General features: G+C 48.9%; 1 protein-coding gene across 4 annotated transcripts in view; it reads right to left on the reverse strand.

The window, feature by feature from the left end:
• Positions 1-20,794, reverse strand: part of Greb1 (growth regulating estrogen receptor binding 1) — a 68,119-nt gene that overhangs the window by 21,308 nt on the left and 26,017 nt on the right. Inside the window, exons 10-21 of one of the 4 annotated variants that reach the window (XM_085830119.1) lie at positions 18,378-18,728; positions 16,962-17,090; positions 16,117-16,245; positions 15,210-15,323; positions 14,492-14,672; positions 12,773-12,968; positions 11,107-11,243; positions 7,614-7,953; positions 6,458-6,573; positions 4,794-4,990; positions 3,808-3,912; positions 1,270-1,901 (exon numbers count right to left, since the gene is read on the reverse strand). In XM_085830119.1, coding sequence (XP_085686245.1) covers positions 1,270-1,901; positions 3,808-3,912; positions 4,794-4,990; positions 6,458-6,573; positions 7,614-7,953; positions 11,107-11,243; positions 12,773-12,968; positions 14,492-14,672; positions 15,210-15,323; positions 16,117-16,245; positions 16,962-17,090; positions 18,378-18,728 — 2,627 coding nt within the window. Of the gene's footprint in view, positions 1-1,269; positions 1,902-3,807; positions 3,913-4,793; positions 4,991-6,457; positions 6,574-7,613; positions 7,954-11,106; positions 11,244-12,772; positions 12,969-14,491; positions 14,673-15,209; positions 15,408-16,116; positions 16,246-16,961; positions 17,091-18,377; positions 18,729-20,794 lie in introns of all 4 variants that reach the window. The other 3 variants (XM_085830118.1, XM_021179264.2, XM_021179263.3) reach the window with 3 other exon arrangements.

Consider the following 20,794-nt stretch of genomic DNA (forward strand, 5'->3'; position numbering starts at 1 on the left):
TTTGAACCCTGTCTCTTGCTGAGCCTGGAGCTCACTAATGCAGCTATCCTAGCAGGTCAGTGAACCCCAGGGATCCTGTGTGTGTCTCCCCAGCACTGGGACAATAGGTGTTGATGCCACACCCAGCTTTTTACGTGGGTGCTGAAAGCATATCACTGTGTTTACACAGTGAGTGCCTCACCAACTGAGCCATCTCCCAGTCCTGCTTCCTGCAGATTCATTAGGTAAAGTGATCTCTGAAGGATAGATACATAGTGAACTGACAGTAAGCTGAGTCCAACTCTCCATTACCAGTTCACAAAAACCTTCCAGCACATACTGACACTTGGTACCTAACTGGAAAAATTATTCAGATACTCTGTATGATGGTGAAGGTCGAACTCAGCCAGAAATTACACGTAGTTCCTATCCAGACACCATCCTTATGCCCCACATAGGTAGAAGGGAAAACTGGGGTTGGGCAATGGGAAGAAGCTGGCAAGGGATGGAATGTTAATATCACCCTCCTCCTCTTCCTGCTCACTCTGGGTCTTCGGAGTCTTCACTGCAATAATTGACACTATATTGGGAAAAAAATCTGTTGTTGTTGTTGCTGCTGCTGTTGCTATTGCTGTTGTTTGAGACAAGGTCTCAGTATGTAGCTCAGGCTGTCCTGGAACTCACTATGTGTCAGGCTGGCTTCGAGCTCACAGAAAGCCACTTACCTTCCACCACCACCACCACACACACACACATACACACACACACACACACACACACACACACACACCAGTGCTGGGATTAAAGGCATGCACCACCACACGTGACTGGGAAGAGTGTCCTTTGAAGGACTGACTAGGTCAGGTTAGCCTGCGGCCATGTCTCTGAGGGTTTATCCTAATTAAGTTAATTGTCATGGGAAGACACAGCCTGACTTGGGCAGGATCATTTCCTGGCTTTGGGTCCTGAATGGTTTAAGAATGGCGAAATCTAGCTGAGCACCAACGCGCATGCGTACAGGTCTCCGTTCTCGCTGTGGGTGTGACTAGCTGTTTCAGGTTCTTGCCTCTGGCTTCCCTGCTATGATGGACTGTGACCTGGAATTGTGAGCTAAAATCAACCCTTTCTTCCCTAAGTTGTTTTGAGTCTGGGTATTTTAGCACAGCAAGAGAAATGAAACCAAGGACACTCACAAAAGCTACACAAAATGAATACGTGCCCCTCTGGCAGTGAAACCGAAGACGACCCTGGAGGCCTGGCCTGTGCAGGGGCAGCAGGCATGATACCCACCTGAGGTGGCCCACTGAGCAGCAGCCTGCGGGGGTGGAAGCTGTCCACACGGCCCTCAGCTCTGTTGCCATAGTCCATGTGGCTGGGCCGGGGCACTGTCCACTGCCGGTAGTAGAGAGACTGCTCAGTTGATGTCATCATCTTGCTGAGCAGGGGGCGGAAGGAGCTGGTCCACATGACGGAAGGGGAAGGCAGGAGGGAGGCAGACTTGGGCAAGCCACTGCTGTCAGTGGACAGGAGCATGTCGTACACAAGCTTCGGCAGGAAGACGATGGGTGGCTGCCGGCAGGCCTTGGCCATGGAGCACTGAGAGGCTTGAAGGACCAGCACATTGGCAGCGGGCACCGCACATGTGGATGATGAGCCCGAGGAGGAGGAGGAGGACAGCTGGGAGGACGGGGCAGCTGGAACCTGCAGGCTCCTCCGACCAGTCCTGAGGCTAGAATCGGGCTGTGGGACCAGGCCAGGGCTGTGCCTACTGATGACTGTAGATCCCTGACTCACTCGGAGGCGCTGGATCTCCCCAGGGGCCCTGCCTTCCTCTGCAGGGCCACAGGGTGGAGGTGATCTGGTAAGCTCTCCCTGAGGAGGTCCTGAGGGCTGGGCCAGGGACTCACCATAGAGCACAGAGCCTATAAAAGAGAGGAGCATGGTCAGAGGTACCCCAGGAACGAGCTATCAAACTCACAGCTGCTCCTGTGACTACCCCCAGGTATGCTGGGACGATTTAAGCCAAAGCTGGTGGACATATATTTAGCCAACTTCTCCACAAACCTAACCTCCCTCAATCACAGAGCGCCATGCTGATGCAAAGGGTGTGCATATCCGTGGGGGCAGACCACCATGGTGCCTGCTGTCATCCTTGGGCTTCTAAAGCAAATCTCCTGCTGGTCCCTGAGCTCTCCCTACCCCAGACCACAGACTGGTGTTCCCTAATCTCATCTAGGCTCCACTGAACCCCACACAAGCCTACATGCCTTCTCAGCCTAGAGTATCCCCTACCCAGGAACACCTCATCCTTAGGCTCTACATGAAGAGGATTATTCTCTGGAACCTGCGATGAACAACTGCCCTAAATCTGTCTTATATGTGAGACAACTCAAAGGAGTTGATGTGACTCTGTACACAGAGAGGATTAACCCAGCACTGGTGTTTACAAGCAAAGATGAACTTAGCTTTGTTCTGTTCTGTTTCACTCCTATTTCTGATTTAGTTTATATGGTAAACAGATTTCCATAAAGCATACATCCTTAGTCCTGGTTAACCCTCCTTCTTATTCCCACTTCTCTCCCCAATCCCACAACCCTGATTATTATGTTTGGCCTCAAACTTTCTCTGTAGCTAAGCATGGCTTTGAAAGTTTGATCCTCTGAGCCTCTGAGTGTTGGGATTACAGGCATGTGCCACTAGGTCCAATTTATGTGAATCTGAGAATTAAATCCAGGGCTTTGCACATGATAGGCAAGCACTCCACCAACTGAGGGGCATCCTGAGCCCCATAGATGACATTTTCTTTTTTTTTTTTTTTTTTTTTTTTTTTTAAAGATTTATTTATTTATTATATGTAAGTACACTGTAGCTGTCTTCAGACATTCCAGAAGAGGGCGCCAGATCTCGTTGTGGATGGTCGTGAGCCACCATGTGGTTGCTGGGATTTGAACTCTGGACCTTCGGAAGAGCAGTCGGGTGCTCTTACACACTGAGCCATCTCACCAGCCCAGATGACATTTTCTTTCTTTCTTTTTTTTCTTTCTTTCTTTTTTTTTTTTTTTTTTTTTTTTTTTTTTGGTTTTTTGAGACAGGGTTTCTCTGTATAGCCCTGGCTGTCCTGGAACTCACTTTGTAGACCAGGCTGGCCTTGAACTCAGAAATCTGCCTGCCTCTGCCTCCCAAGTGCTGAGATTAAAGGCATGTGCCACCACCGCCCGGCTATAGATGACATTTCTTAAGGTCAGAGTTCATACTGAATTCACCTTTCAACACTCAGATTGCACTGAATGCCCACTATGTTACATACTTTAAGATGGGCAGTGCTATTTCCTGTGCATGAGATCTTGGCTGAGCTCAGAGACCAAGGATCTCCTGGGATTGGTGCCCACATGAGACTTTATTCTTAGTATCTCCTCTTGGGTACAGGCATTGTGAGCTCTTGTTTCTCTCATGAAGTCTCCTATGTTTGCTTCTCTGGACAAGACTCCTGTTCTCCCCAGGCAGTATCCTTGAAAGCAATATCTAGGAAAGGGACACCAAAAGAGGTCTATCCACACGGCCAGGATGCTATGGTCCACTCCGTAGCCAGGGGCAGCCTCGATCTCTCCTACCAGCAGGAACAGCTGGACACTAGAGTCCTGTCCTGTCTTTGAGGCTTCAGGTGTCCATTTAGTTCTAGGCTATTCTTGAATCAGTTCTAGATGAATCTAGAGTCTGTTCTCACTGGTCCTGAATGGAAGCCTAGACTAAGCAGACAGCCCTGTGTGTTCTTCCCAGTCTCTGAAATCTAAGGCGGCCCCATATGTGATGTTCCCAGTGGAGGCTCACCAGATGCTTTGGAGGAGAGGGATGAAGATGCAGAGTCGTGGGAATGGGAGCGCTCCCTCTTCACGGGGCCCCTCTGCTCTGAGGTAGAGCCTGCTTCAAAACACCCTGAGAACACAGAGGAGTCACCATTCCTGAGCAGCCTGGCATTCAGAAGTGAGGAAGTAATGACATCTCGTTCCATTTCTTCTCTCTCATTCTTTCACCTGCTGCCATTTTAGCACACACACACACACACACACACACACACACACACACACACACACAACACACAACACACAACACACCCTTAGCTAGACTGAGCTCACAACAGAGTAAGAACAGAACAGGAAGAAGTGGGTCAGGTCAGGTCAGTGAGTGTGGTCACGCCAATGGGGAACTGGGAAAATTTAATACCATGGTCACAGTCATGCTAAAATTAGCCACCTCCCAGAAAGTCATGGTGAGAAGGCCTTGCCACCTTGTAGGACAAGCTGCAGGCAGGGGAGACTTTTGTTTGTCATGTCTCATCTCTCAGTCAGCAGGCAGAGGAGTAAGCGGCCTTTACACCCATCTCTTTGACATCTCTACCTGCAAATGCACAGCTATTTTCCCACTGTACTGTGGACAAAAACCAGATGCTGCTCTTATTTGAATATCATATTAAAAATATGGCATGAGACTCCTGGAGTCTACAGATGCTGTTGCCTGGTCTCATGAACTTCAATAGCGTTCAGCATAATAGTGGGTGAGTGAGTTTCCAACAGAGGCAACAAGTGGAGGAATCTACCAGCACTGAAACCAAGCATGAACTTGAATGGTAAGAAATGATCACTTTCTTCCTATTTATGAATTCTAGATCATAGAAGATCCTATAGAGATTCCCATGTTCCCACACCACCAAGAACGACAGAGCAGGGAGAAAGGCAGAATCCTAATCTTATGAGGACGATGTCACTTAGCAGATTCCCCAGGGATTATGAGGCAAGAACACCTAGGTACACCCTCACCTTCTGTCCCCGCCTCCTCATCTTCATCTGTGCTGCTCAGTTTCTCCCCATCACTCTCCAAGGCCTCGTTCTTGGGCCCCTTCTCCAAGGGGATATCATTGCTAACAAAGTAGGCAGCCAGACCCAGCTCCTGCTCCAGGGCTGTCCTCACCAGGCAGGAGGAGTTTATTAGACGCAGGTCACAGTACCTCAGAGACCTGGGGAGGACAGAAGGGTGTCCTTATCCATTGCATGCCTCTTCCATCCCAGGAGGTTCTGCTGCTAGAGGACAGAGTGACAGGGCCATGCCTGCCTCTCTCTTTAGACCACAGGTCTCTGATACATGGAGAAGCTTAATGTGAGCTCATCACACCAAAGCCAGCTTCACACCAAGTCTCAGCGGGCACCCACCAGGATCTACTCCTGTGGGGCATGGAATCGAGATACCACTGACTATCGGGTTGGGCGGAAGTGAGGCTTGAACCTCACTCAGCATTGCCATTTCCCAGGAGGCTTGGAAACTCTGGCAAGATGTGCAGTTTCCCAGAGGCTCTGGTTTGTTTTTTTGTTTTTTGTTTTTTTTCTCCCCATTTAGATAAAACTGAATATTTGTAAGGACCTATGTGTACTGTTAGAGAATGAATGTTGGATATTCAATTAAGTCATCCACACTTAATGTTTCCCCCGGGGGGTTGTGCTGGAAGCTAGGGATATGACAGCAATGGAATCAGACACAGTCACTTCTATGGGAGCCTTGTAGGAGGCCAAGTGACCTCCTAAGTGTGTGTAGCCTAGAAAGTGAGGGGAGTCACTCAAAGGTCATGTGCCTGCAGTGACTGCAGGGACGCACGGGTAGGTATGAATGAGAATGGCTCCCATAGGCTTGTATATGTGAATGTTTGTTTCCCAGTTGGTGGAATTTTTTGGGAAGGATTAGGTGATGTGTCCTCCTTGGAAGAGGTATACGTGTCACTGGGATTGGGCTTTGAACTTTCAAAGGCCTATACCAGGCCCAGTCTCTCTCTCTCCCTCCCTCCCTCCCTCCCTCCCTCCCTCTCTCCCTCTCTCTCATAACAGACATAAACTCTCAGCTCCTGCTCTCTAGTGAAGTGCCATAGGCATGGTCTGTCTATCTGGTGCCATACTTCCTTCCATGATAATGATCATGGATTAACCCTCTAAAACTGTAAGCAAGTCCCCAATTAAAAGTGTTCTTCTATATGTTGTGTCTGTCATAGTATCTCTTCAACAGTAATAGAATGACATTTACTCTTTGTACTCACTCTTTCTGAGTGACATCAGGAGCCCCCCAACCACCCCTTCCCCAGTCACCACAATGGTCAAGGAACCAGGATAGCTGGCCCCAGCTCTGGGGATGATGGTCACATCCTACATGGACTGTCCTCTCTAATACACAGAGATCCCCCAAACTGAGTTCATTTCCCCTCAGTCTGGCACTGTTGTTCTTCCAAGCCCCTACCCCCACTCAATAATACTATTCCTCTAAGAACTGGGAAATACTGTCTACAACTCAGACATGTTGCTCTGGAATATGAGCCGAAATATGCCACCCATGCTAACTGGGCATGTGAATTCTCCACCTGGGATCGGACAATGGCAACACAGGATGTCCTCCTGCCCTCCTGATCTCCTCAGGACCCCAGGGGCCCTGATTCCTGACTTACCGGGGCAGTGACTCCCCATGAGGGTCCATCCCACTGAAGATCAGGATGCAGGGCAGGCCCTCCAACTCTAAGTACGTCTGAGGCCTCCATTCCGCATCCTCAATTTTCTGCCACATCTGCAGATGTGAGAGATGTGGGTAAGTATTCATAAGGATCCAAGTTTACCATTGTGGGCAGAATGCACTAACCAGCGCTGGTGAGATAGCTCAGCCATCAAAGCTCTTGCTGCCAAGCCATAGGACCCAAGTTCAGTCCCCAGAGCCCACTTGGTTAGAAGGGAAAAACCACTTTTCAAAAGTTATCTTCTGAAGTCTACATACATCCTATGGCATGTGCACACACACATAAACAATAAACAAATTAATGTAAAATAAAGCATACTAGCCAGACATGCAGTTGTATAAACCACACTTCTTAACCAGCCTGGCTCCAGAACACTCTGACATCCATCCACTAATTGGTGACCCTCACAATCCACCTCGTAATACAAAGGAGGAGCTTTGTTCTGCTTGTGTGTGGTGAGCCACTGTACTTTCAGGTGGGGAGCTTTGTTCTGTTCCTGGCTATCTTCCTCAGCAGGAGGGGATGTGTGAGAACATCTGGAAGACAGTGGGTGGCCCAGTTGCCTCTGACATTCCTCTAGTGTTCTCTAGTGGTGCTGACTGTGTCCCTGCCCCCCTACCCCCCACCCCCTTCTCATGGCTTCCACCTATCTGTCCTTTCAATCAACTCTCTCTACCCCCTTTATATCTTCTGTCACCTATGAGTTTAATAAGAACCTACAAGGGACCAGGCACTGTGCTTGGCTTTGAGGGACCAAGAGCTTCCTTCACCACTTGGACAGGATTAGAGATCGCGCCCTCCCCAAGTGTGAAATAGGATGGCTTCATAAAAAAGGAAAAGAAATTGAGCTGAATTCTGAAGGCATAAGTCTTAGCTAAGGGGAAGGAAGAGAAAGGTGCCTCCAGAATAGAAAAATAGCATGCTTCATACGCAGACTGATACTGCAGGCTCTGTTAGCCTGGGGCTGAGAGCTGGGGAAGCAGCAGAGGAGGTGGAGGGGTGCTCACATCTCAAGGGCCTGCTGACACCACCCCTTCTTGCTGACCTTCAGTGGCTCCTGCAAAAGCCCTCTGGCCCTGAGGACAACACCTACCTTGAGCTGCTTCACAAAGTGCTTGCCTACAGTGATGCCAGAGCTGGGGTGGCCCAGGATGATCTCAAAGTGTTCCTCCAGAGCCAAGCGAGCCCGCACATGGGCCAGTCGCTCATAGGCCACGGCTGCCAGGGGTGAACAGGGCACGCGCAGCAGGACCATGAGCCCGTGGCCACAAGGGCACTGTTTTGGGGAGTTGAGGAGGTTCTGGGTGATCTCTAGGGTCTCCACTGACGTATGGTTCTTCATCTGCGGGAGGCCACTCACAGCCATCATGGCGGCCGCATAGTGCTGCACAAGAACAAAGGTCCTGATGACCGCGCTGTGCAGGCGGGGGAACCTGCAAGGAACACAGAGAGACCATGCCCATGACCCTGGGCTGGCCATGCTTGCCACCCAAGACACAGGCAATTCCCAAGTTACAGATGCAACAGAATCCTATAGGGTGGCGGTTCTCAACGATCCTAACGCCACAACTCTTTAATACAGTTCCTCATGTGGTGGTGACCCCCAACCCAAAATTATTTTTATGCTACTTCATAACTGTAATTCTGCTACTCTTATGAGTTGTGATCTACATGTCTTCTAATGGTCTTAGGTGACCCCTGTGAAAGGGTTGTTCAACCCCAAAGAAGTCCTGTCACACAGACTGATAATCACTACTGTAGGGGTTAGTTGCTGGGGACTTTAGGAACCAAAGCACGAGTGCCTTTGTTTTTTGTTTTGTTTTTGTTTTCCCAGCTGGGAGGCAAGAGCATAGGTCTGTTACAGCTGCTCCTGCTCATGCACTTTCCAGCACTGGGTATGACGCATATGCCTGCAAGCATGCATCCACACTCTCGCCATTAGCCAGACACCTTATCCAAGAAGCTGGATATAATGGCCAGTCTTCATTATCAACTTGACAAGGTTTAGAATCATCCCAGAGACACAGCACATCTGTGAGAGTGTTTTCTCAGAGGTTTAAGTGATGGAGGAGAACCATCCTGAATGTGGGTGGTGCTGTCCCACTCAGTAAAAACGGAGATGCATGCTGGGCAGCAGCGTTCATCTCTCTCTACTTCCTGCCTGTGGCAGTGATGGAGCCAGCTGCTTCACACTCCTCCCATGACCCCTCTACCATGAGGGACTGCACCCTCAAACGGTGAGCAAGATTAAATCCTTCCTTCCCTGGCGTGCTTTCATCAGGTGTATCATCACAGCAGTGACAAAGGAAGCTAGTACAGCAGGTAGTCTGTCCCAGGCTCCCACTGGAAAGAGGAGAACACACAGCTGCCAAGTCCCCAGACTTGGAGATCACCCTAAAGGCTACACTGGGACCATTTAAATTATAGTGAGTTCTTAGAGCCATGACCAGATGTCTAACCTGACAGATGAATTACAAACCAGGACATAGACAGAAAGGGCAAGAATCCCTTCCTTTGCTTCAGAAACCATGGTTACCACATTGTCCCTGCACAAGGGCACTCACTGTTCCCATGACTGCATGGCAGTTCTAACCCATGTGTCAGTAACAGACACAAGGGAGATGTCTTAGTGGGTAAGAAGCCTGTTGTGCAAGCATAAGGACTTGAGTTCAAATCTCAGCACCCACATCAAAGCCAGATGTACTCACACCTGTAATCTCAGCACTCCTAAGAGTGTGAGAACTTCAGGAAGCTCACAGGTAAGCTAGCCTGTGTATTCAGTGCAAACAAACAAGAGACCATGTCTCAAAAGAGGTGGAAGGGGAAAACAGAAGCCTGAGGTTGTTCTCTGGTCTCTAGACATGTGCACAGCACATCCTTATCTGAATTAAGACAAACTAATGGAGAGAGAGAGAGAGAGAGAGAGAGAGAGAGAGAGAGAGAGAGAGAGAGAAACACACCTAAGCAACACTGAAATAAACCAGGTCTCTGTACATCATCACTGTGTTTCCAAGAGAAATGAATGAACTGATGTCAAGTTGATCCATGATGCTCATGTGAATTCTTCAAGCTGGAATAAGTCCTCAAGAACTACGGCAGTGCTACGATGTGTGTTCCAGCAGGGCACTGCTCCCATGCATGCTCTAGCAGGGCAGCTAACTCGCTTCCTACCGTTACTAACAGTACTTTCTCCAACCCCATGACATCACCCACTCCTCCACTCCAACCTCCTTCTCATGCCTCAGCACCTCAGTGACTTTGGGGGTTATGTGCACTGGAGAGCGAGCCTGAGAAAGTGGTCTTTGTGGTCTAAGAAAGGCAGAATCAGCCCTGGGATTTTGGCATGAAGGGTACTGGGTAGCCCAGGGATTGTGTTGCTCTGACTTTGGTACATGGGACAAATGATGCACAGATGATGTTGAAATGTGTTCTGCCTGAAGGACAAGGAGAGACTTCTGTTCCTGGCCAAAGTGGAGTGACAGGAATCAGTGCTGTTTCCCCACCAGAAAAGGACACATAAGGCAATGCTTTCAAGACAGAACACATCAGACAGTGAAAAGATCGGTCCTGGGCCTGCAACACAGGGAGTGGGAGGCCCAGCTTCCTCCCAGAGTTTCTGAGATAGAGTCAGGAAGTGGGAAGCAGGCAAAACCCTAAGGTACACACAAGCTAGGGAGAGGTATTGCAGTGCTGACACATCTCAGGTCACAGATGAAGTTCTAGAGATCCACAGGAAGGAGCAGGGATAGAGGCCACACACAGAAGGAAACTATCCCAGGCCAAGGACAGACGCACTGTTAAAAAATTAGTCGGGAAAGAGACAGTATGTGTATATGCATGTTCATGTGGGTGTGTGCACATGCATGAACAAGCATGTGGAAGCCATAAGTCAACTTTGGATGAGCCAACAACACTCAACCTTATTATTTTAGATAGTGTCTCCCAGTAAACCTGGAGCTCACCAGTTGGCTAGACTGGTTAGCCAGCGAGCCTCAGTGATCACTCTCTTCTACTTACTCACACTAGAGTAAATGCGCACTGCTACAGCTGACTTTTTACCGCCGGTGCTGGGGATCCAGCCTCAGCCGCTTTTGCTTGCACAGCAAGCACTTGACTTGAGCTCACACGTGGTTAGGAATAGTCACCTTTCCCACAAGCCACATGGAAGCCCCAAGAGTCGTGGAAAGTTCTGAAGAACTTAAGAGGGCCTTGCCTTAGTCATGAGCAAAGTTATAAACAAGAGATTCTTCCACCAGCCAACCAAGCTTAAACAGAATACCTGGAAGATTTTAGCTGCTTCTCAAATGCTTACTTGTACCCCCGAATAAAACTTATGGTTAACAAGAATAAAACAGACAGACAGCAAGGTATAGTCTACAATGTTCTGGAATAGAAGCGTGACAGAAGTGTCACCGACCCAAGGTGATTTGGATGCAGAAGAAATACGGGTCCCTTTGATGGAGGGACTGACTAGGTCACCAGGGAGGGAGTAAACTCCCTCCTGGAACTCTGTGGCCCAGGTGCTCAGGCTTCCATGCCTCACCTACTCTTGAAGCTACCAAGCATTTCTACCAAGAGAAACGTACCTTTTCCCCAGTGCAGTGACCATGGCCTCAAAGGAACTGTCATAACGGAGCAGAGGAAGACTGTGTCCTGACAGGGTGGAGTCAATAAACTCAGACAGCCCGAAGTACTTCTTACTCTCATGATACAGGTCCACTCCCTAAACAGAAGAGCACTGTCACTCAAGTGTCACATTCACAGGGAAAGTTGGGGATTCATAGACCAGGTCTGTGGACAGTGTTGATTGGCATCATGATTAACCAGTGGATCTCAACCTGTGGGTCCCAACCCCAAGGGGTTGGATGATGCTTTCACAGAGGTCACAGATCAGATATCCTGCATAGCAAACATTTGCATTATGATTCAAAATAATAGCAAAATTACCGTTATGAACTAGCAATAATTTTATGGTGGGCTGTCACCACAACATGAGGAACTATAGTAAAGAGTCACAACATTAGGAAGGTTGAAAACCACTGATTCTAGACAGTACTGATCTTGTGATCCCACGGAGGGAGTACTTTGTAAGTATCATTCTGCCAGCCCAGAGCAAAGAACAAAGATGGTGTTCCCACCACTTGTTTCCCATTCATTTGGCCCCAATGTCTTCATGGTTGGGGATGATGGAGGGGTAAACTCAACTTTATCTGATATAAAAATTCTTTCCAAATGAATGAAGGAACTCCTCCGACTTGGGCCAAGCAAAGTTGGGAGAGACTGTTCAAAATGCAAAGGTGTGACCCTGCTCTCAAATAGTGGAGAGGGTGAACACTAGGGCTAAGGAGCCTGTCCCTGAGTCATCTCCCAACAGGGGTCCTATGCAAGTGGCCCAGCCCTTGCTTCCCATTCTTGCCATCTGTAAATCAGAAGATCCTCTGGCACTTTTGCATAAGTTCATGGGTATAAAGCACTTAGAGTGGAGCCCCTTGGAAGTGCCATAGAAATACTGATTCTGGGGCTGGAGAGAGATGGCTCAGCGGCTAAGAGCACTGACTGCTCTTCTAGAGGTCCTGAGTTCAATTCCCAGCAACCACATGGTAGCTCACAGCCATCTGTAGTGGGATCTGATGCCCTCTTGTGTTATGTCAGAAGACAGTGAAAAAGAAAAGAAAAGAAATACTGATTCTGATGGCATGGGATGGAGGCCAAACCTCCTTATCCTGGGGAGTTTGTGGGGAGACTGAAGCATTCTAAAGAAATCCAGAATGCTAAGGTACTTATTGCTCATATGCCCATGGAATTCTCAAATTCTCAAAAACTCTGGGCATCTACTTTCATAAATGGTGACAGGTGGCCAGCTAAAGCAAGCCTCCCAGGCTAGAGGGAGGGAATTCCGGCTGAAGAATGCTTTGATCATGGCTGTATAGCAAGCCACTCCATGTGGAGTGCAAACCTCTCCTGTCTCCCAGGGCTCCATCTTCAATGTCTTTATCCAGTTCCAGGAGAACAATCATTGGAATGTTGCTCTGAGACTCAGAGCTTCAGTTTCTGGGGAAAATGTGAAATCAACCCATGGACGGGCTTCAGAAATTTCTCCAGAAATCCAGAGAGGCTTTAAATCTAACCCCAGACCAAACCAAAGATCCAAGGAGCTGAAAGCCACTCATTCCCAACTGACTAAGGCTTCTACTAAAGCCAGGGTCTCTAAACTTAAGGATACTGGTTATACCACGGCCCAGCCGCACTCACATTACTGAAGGAGATGGGCCAATGGATCTCATTGTATGGGCTAATGAGGGTGTGCTGAGTCTGCAGCGCATACGGGAAAGAGGTCACATGGAGGGTCACAATGTTGGGCGCCTCTTTCACCTCCCTGCAGTTGAGCAGTCTGTCCACTAACCCCACAGATGGGTCACTTTGAGAGTAGATGTTATGAACAGCACTGCTGAGGAGAGAAAAGGAGACAAACGTTAAATAGAATTACTAAGGTTGGATATCCTTACCAGGATAAGGCAGCTGATTAAACTTACAACTAGTTCCCCAATGGCACCTACAGTTGAAGCTTACTGCTCTGCCCAGGACTAGGGGAAAAAAAGTGACTAGACTTTGTATCTGTCGGGGACTCTTAACAATAGATACATACAGGAAACCTGACTCTCAGGGAAGGAGCTATGGCGGACTTCTTGCATGATACTGGGTGTACTCTAGAACAATGACTCCTACCCAACCTCATTCTGTGTCAAGAGGCGATGGGGATGTGAGGGAGGAAGGGAGGAGACTCAGGGGACCAGATAGGCCTCCTAGTGTCCTCCTGATGCATAGAGGACGTTGCCTGGTATAGTGCTCGTTTGCCTACTGTGTGCAAAGCCCTTATTTGTCCTCAGCACAATGTAATACAGGGCATGGTGGTGCACACATGTGATCCCAGTGCCTGGCAGGTGGAGGCAGGAAGGTCGGAAATTCAAGATCATCCTTAGTGGTGTAGTGAGTTCAGGGATAGCTTAGGCTACAGGAGACCAGGTTTTGCCTCGAATAAAATAATAATTATAATAATATCTACAAAGTCAAACAAAGTCTTATGAAATGATTCAAAGATAACCTAAGAGGACAAATTTTTCATTATTTTAGAAGACAGCATTAACGGAATAGAAAGCGTTTGGATCTAGGGTCTCAGAAGCCAGGCCTGCCCCAAGCTTCTTTGGAAGACAATGGCCTTGGTAGTCTCTTAAATCTATGGGATAGAATGAAGAGGTCAGTGCTTCATCTTCTGGGTTCCAGGCAGCTACCTGAGACACCTGTCCCCAAAAGAAAGAACCAGAAGACAGCAGCTTCTGCCACTTCCAGATGCTCCATTCCTCCAAAAACACACAGGGATTCTAGACTGCCAACTGTCCAGACCCTGGCAAGCTTAAACAATTACAATCTGTAAGTAGCAAAGCCTTGCTCTACGACCTGGTCCAGGAATGTCCTTCCTTCCTCACCTCCACCAGAGGCGATGGCTAACTGATCAGCTACAAGGGCAACCCCCTGAAGGTGACCAGCCACCAGCAGTCTCCAACTGAGCAACCTCATACACATCTAGGGTGAGAGCTTTTTCAAATGAATAAAAGGCATGGACCTTCAGGAAGGGCCCCACCACCCATCATCCTAGCCCAGAGTTCTAGCAGGGAGGGGCTTCACCCAACAACCTCAGGCTGCAATTTGGAAGCCCTGGCTAAAGGCCTGGCTCTTCCACCAACACCTGCAGCCTGGCTTCTGACACCACCTGATGTTCCCCCTTCTATAACACTCAGTCCTTAGAACTTGGAGATTGCGCTGAGTGGTCTCAGGGATGACACACAGCTCTAAGACGCTGAAAACTCCCCCACATCCTCTGTTTCCAAGCACTGGGCCCCAGTACCTCGCTCAAGTCTTGTGCCCTCATCCCCAAGGAGAAATATGTCACCGTCACAGACCAGGAGGTCTGACCTCACTAGATCCCAGTGGGCGTGGTCGTGGATGAGGACAAAGAGCGTATGTGGGTTCTGGAAGGAGTTTTGCAGAAAGGCCTTAAATCTTGCCTGGGCCTCCGTGTCTAGTTTCAGAACGTGTTGCTCCGCCCTCTGCTTGGTCACGGGCTCTTTCTCCAGGCCCAGCTCCAGCAGAACCCCTGTAACATAGTAGAACACCTCAGGAGCTCCTGGGTTCTCTCACCACCTACACACTGTGGGTCAGCCTGTGCGACCTGCCCTGACGGGGAGGGCAACAGCAGGAGGGCATACAGTAGAGACACGTGGGCAGGAGAACATCTCCAAACAATTCAGCCCAGGTACCTGGGCAAAGGTCTGGCTGTGTGCAGTTTCCCCCTCCTGGGGTGTCAGCTAAGCAAGCCCCTGAAGCAACAGCTCTCAAACAGGTATCGCTAAGAGATGGGAAATGCCCAATCTCCTGACAGAATCACCTCAAGTTCAAGCCATAAGCCCAAGGTCATGCCACTGAGGAGGTAAGACATGCTGCATGAGTGACAGCGGCAGCCAGTCACAGAACAGAAGAGATAGCAAAAAGATAGCCAGCTATTGGATCTACTTTTAATCCTGAGGAGGAAAACCACTGTCTTTGGATAAATGGGCAACAACATCCATTCTGTGACGTGGGTAGATCAAAGCCCTTCCCCCAGGCCTCACACCTCCTTGAAGGGTCCCCCTACCTGAATGCCAGACGTGGAACACGGTCTGCTGGTAGGTCACCTCTGACGGTGGAATGCAAATGAGAAAGTCCACCTTCTCGAAGGACCCCAGGTCCAGATTCTGGGTGCTGGAATCTGCGATGGAGCACACGTGGGAAAGGAGCTTCTGTGCCACCGCCAGCTGAAAGGGCCGGACGCCGCGTGGCTCCTGATGGTAACCTGCAGCCAGAGCCCCAGGGATCCCCAGTGAGCACAGCTAGAGGTGGAGGAGTCCCAGAGTGCAGAAGGGGAGGCCTAGATACACAAAGCAATCCAGGAGAGAGGCACTCTCTTATTCAAGTGCATGCTCTCTCAGGCAGACCCTGGGGCATCCTCTCAGACATCTTCCTTCTTCAGATAATAAAGATGGCACTCAGGCAATGACACTAGACTGTGGAAGGAGCATCACGGTCCCCGGGGGGGGGGAAAGAAATGGTCGCGGCTCCTTAAACCTTTATCTGAATGAAACAGTGCACTGGTGGGAACAGAATTGGTGTGAAGAAACATAAGAAGAGAGGATGACCTTGCATCCAAACCTCCCATTTTCAAACTGGCAGAAGGTCTGTTTTAATGCTAAGGATACAGCCTGCCTTCCAGGTGCCCCTTGGAAATTTCAAGGTCTCAAAATTTCTGGACAAGTGCTGTAAAATTTAGACCCATTCCTGAAGGCTTCCCCATCTCATGCTAAACACACCTGAGACTCCTCGCTCTATGACTCGATGTCCACACCTATGCATACCCCTGCTAATACTCACTGGGCACACTCACGCACAAGCCACCATTGCCTGTGCACACAACAGCCATTCCCTCTGTCACTCACACTACGCCCAACTGTGTCCTCTCTGTCCATCACTTACTGTGCCTACCTGCGCCCCTCCTCACCACTCACTTGTGCACACCGGAACCCCACTGGCATCCAGCACAGCTGTTTTCTTGGTAGAGGAAGCAGTGAATGAGGAAGAGACATGGCCTTGATTTTCCTGGTGAAATTTGTCCAGCAAAATGTCAATGTCACCCTCTGCCCAAAACAGAGAACAAAAGTGGGTTTTGCATCTCGGAGAAATTCAACAAACCTGGACCAGCTACTATGTCTGATCTTGGCCTGAAGTCATGTATGGAAATGGCATGGTCTCCCTGTCCAGAAACTGTATCCACAAGAATATACCATGGCTCCACAGAGGATGGGGTCAAACAGAAATAGGGCACTTAAGGTCAGAATAGAAGGTCTTTTGAGCCTTCCCAGGCAAAGATTGGTCCATAGAACTTTCTTGAAGAGCATTAAAGGACTCCTGAGAGACCAGAAGCTAGAGAGGGTAGTGGATCTGAGTGACTGAATAAGCCACAGAGATAAAGACAAAACAGCGCTAAACACAGGGCAAGCCATGTGCTGAGCCCCATCCCTGTAATCCCAGCATCTCAGATGACGAGACAGAGCTACTGAACACTTGAGGTGAGTCTAGGCTATAAAGGGAGACCCTGTCCCAAATAGATAGACAGATAGACGGGGAGCACAAAGCCTTTTCCAACCCTGCTCTATAGCCAGAGCAGGAAGACAGAGAGACAACCAAAAGCACTGCTTTGCGGAGGAGGCAGAGGACATGTCAGAGCACAGAATGGGGAAAGCAGACTCAACAGCTCAGCTGCAGCAGATCCCAGGGGTGGGGGAGCCCAGCAACCTCCCCTCCACATTTAAGTCATTTCAGTGTGTGTACACGCACCTGCCTCAAAGCTTACCTGGACAGAGGCTGCTAAAAAATGTCCCCAGCGAGTCCACTTTGCCAGTGACCAGCTCGTAGTGAACTTCTCTCTGGTACTCGGCAGGACTGAGAAGGCTCTCAGAGAGGATGCGGGCTTGGTATTTCCCTGAAAAGTAAAAAACAAAAACAAAAACAAAACCAGCTATCACTGGAGCACAGAGCAGTGCTTTTGGTTGTCTCAGCATGAGCTCTTAGGTGACAGGAGGTCTGACGTACCCCAAGCACCGGCACCCACCATGCCTCACAAAGAAATGAATCGAAGGCTTGCAACACCTTGATCAAGGGGGAATACAAAGGCCAGTATCACGTAGAGAAAACCCCTGGGCCTGACTCTGTATGCCACCACCAGCTGTGTGGCACAGACAAGTCTCCTAGCCTTCCAGACCCACCATCCTCATTGGTCCCAAATGGTTAACATCAATGCTGGCCTCACGGAACACAGGCAATAGTGCTGGACACACTGTGGAAACATGGGCTTATTAAAGATGGTGGGACTCACACCCAGAAAAGGAATTAAGAAAGACCAGTCAGTTTAGGAGCAGAGAATATTAAGAAGCTACCAAGATGCTTTGTAGAACCTATGTGCACTTTTCATTATAAATGATACAAAAACCTTAGGTTGAAAATATATACCATTTTGAATAAAGACGGTACCCCTAAGGGATCTGGAGAGATGGCTCAGTGGTTAAGAGCACTGGCTGCTCTTTCAGAGGACCTGGGTTCAATTCCCAGCACCCACATGGCGGCTCTCAACTGTCTGTAACTCCAGTTCCAGGGGAATCTGACATCCTCATACAGATAAAACACCAATGCACATAAAACAGAGATAAATCAAACCACTGAAAAGAACAGCACCCACCCCCACCCCAAAAGCCTGTGTGCTTGGTGCTTGTCTTACCAAGGAAATTCCTTCCAGCATGCCATCTTGAGCCTCAGCCCCAGGAGGCTACACACAGTAGGCTTTCAGGGAAATTTTTAATACTTAACTAGCAAAGTTTCTTATCATTGTTTCTTATCTCGGCCTGGCCCTTAAATAACTGGGGACCAGGGTGGTGGTGTAAGTGGGTTGTTTTGTTTTTTTTTTTAAGTCAGATTTTGTAGCCAAGGCAATTCAAACTTCAAAGTTGGCCCCAATCTCTCCAGGAATTAAACGGACGATGCTAACCCAGCCACTGATAGCAGAAACGTCTGTAACTAATCATGTTTCCAGGAATGAGCAGCTAAAACCAGCACAGCTGAGACCAAGGCTGCCTTCTAAAGCCACCAGCATGGACTAAGGAACTAACTGCCCCTGCAACCCAGAACCCCAAGACAAAAGGAGACTCACTCTTTTGGGAGACTGGGCAATCAGTAGTGTGGCTTTCCCACTGGCCAAGGGGTGGCCAGGACTCACCTGTGACAGCAATACAGGAGTCAATGGCAGCATTCCGGCAGGCACAGATGATGACCACATAGTTGGTCTTGGAGAGTTTCCCCTCGATGAGCAACCGGAACATCTCAGAGAGGCCCTCGGCCAGGGAGTAAGCACACTCAATAACATGCACACTGTCATTACAGGAGCTGGCGGCCAGGCCGGCCAGCCAGGGCAGCTGTGCAGAAGTCACAGGTGCTGCTGTGCTGGTGGCTGGCGGGAAGGGCTGTGGAGGCGCCTGCTGGTACTGCCTTATCTCTGTCAGGTGTGATTCGCGCCAGGAGCGCAGGAAGATCTGCTCCAGGTCCTCCATCAGCGGCACCTGGTCTGCAGCTGCAAGACATGGTGGTGGCACAGAAATGACGTCAGCACTGCTGGGCAGGTGCACAGGCAGCTTGCCACCAATGCTGCTGCACACATCCCAGAATATGCAGGCGCACTTAGAATCACACAGCCTGAAATAGTGATGTCAAGTTACCAAGGCTTGGAGAACAGAGAATATAAAATGAAGCCAGCCACAAACCCACCATCCTGAAAGTTCATAAAGAAAAAACGTTATCTTTCTCTCCATCTACTGTAAGGATCGTGGGTACTCAACTTGATTTTTAACCACCACCCTACAAACAGGTTTCCATATGTTATGGTCTCCTTGCCTAGCACTGCTGGTGGGTGTAAATGACTCTCATGTGTAGGGGCTACTTGGTCATCCTTGTAGCTACTGAAGGTCTCTGTATTTCTTCAAGCAATTCCTCTGTAGGTACTTCTGAAGTGTGTGTCTGAAGTTCACCATGTTTCTTCCTAGGCAGGCATGATGGATAGTTTTATGTCAACTTACCACAAGCTAGAGTAATTTGGGAAGAAGGAACCTCAATTGAGAAAATAGGCCCACCAGATGGCCCTGGCTGCTGGGCAAGACTGCCTACGGTGCAATTTTCTCGGTTGATGATTGACGTGGGAAGGCCTAGCCTACTGTGGATGGTACTCCCTCTAAGCAGGTGGTCCTGGATGGTATAAGAAAGCAAGTCAAGCAAGCCTGTAAGCGGTACTCTTCCATGGCCTCTGCATCAGCTCCTGCCCTGTCTGAGTTCCTGTCCTGGCCTTCCTCAGTGATGGACTGTGATATGAAACTGCTAGCTGACATACACTCTTTCCACCCCACATTGCTTTTGGTCATGGTGTTTTATCACAGCAATAGAAAGCCTAGGATTGAATTCTCAAAAGCCGGCTTCCTCTGGCATGATTGGTGTGGCAGCTCTGGTCCAGTAGACTCAGCATCCGTGGGTACCATCTCTTGGGCACTGAGGGGAAAATGGTTCACTGTTCACAGGTCTCTCTTCAATGACTGGTGAGGTCAGTTTTTTAAAGTCTCTATGGGTGTTTTCCTTTGTGAATTATCTGGGTATTCTAGTCTAATGTTGCCTTTGAGGAACTGGAGGGAGGTTATCAGACCTTAGCTGCCCTGCCCACAGGACAGCTATGAATGTAGCCCAACACAAACATCATAAACTTTCTTAAAAGACCGTGATACTTTTGCTATTTTAAAACTTCTGAATGCAGTTCCCCAGTCTGTCGTGACAACACTGTTGTTGCAAACGTGAAAAGGTTGGTCAAGCCTATTACAACTTCCCAGCCTGTAAAAGGCAGCTTGTACTAGCAGCGCAGGGCTGTGCCAGAGTTTAATACAATGGGCCTATATATAGCTTCACTTATTTTTCCATTTACTTCTTTTTTTAAGATTTTATTTATTTATTATATGTAAGTACACTGTAGCTGTCTTCAGATCTCATTACAGATGGTTGTGAACCACCATGTGGTTGCTGGGATTTGAACTCAGGACCTCCGGAAGAGCAGTCAGTGCTCTTAACCACTGAGCCATCTCTCCAGCCCCCTCCACTTACTTCTTGTGAATGCTAGAGAACAACATATGTGGAGGTCAAAACTGAACATTTTCTCCTTCCGTCATGTGGGTTCCAGGATCAAACTCATCTTCAGGTTTGATGGCAAGCACCTTGACCCCCTGAGCCATCTCACTGGCCCTCCTGTCTTTATTTTTATTAGATAATTCTGACTGTGATTTGAAATAGATAATCAGATTAGAATAGGCAGATTAGCTGTCATACCCTTGGTCTCTAGACAAGGAGAAAGAATGTGTTGTCTGGTCCATGGTTCTCACAAGCATGGGGGAGGGTGGTGATGGTGAGGCTGGATCCTAGATGAAGCTATGACAGTTGATAGATAGTGGATCTTGGGAAAGAACCTCAGAGAGACCTGATGCTAGGTCTGACAGAACCTTGACCATCCTGTGCCTCCATCTTGAATCTCCTCACCACTGAGCCTCTGACGACCTGGGCATTGAGGGTCAAGCCTGAGCTCCTCAGTGTCCACCAGTGACTGCTTAC

This window comes from Mus caroli, unplaced genomic scaffold (assembly GCF_978045245.1).
Source record: "Mus caroli unplaced genomic scaffold, Mus_caroli_1 scaffold_14, whole genome shotgun sequence".
Classification (NCBI taxonomy): domain Eukaryota; kingdom Metazoa; phylum Chordata; class Mammalia; order Rodentia; family Muridae; genus Mus; species Mus caroli.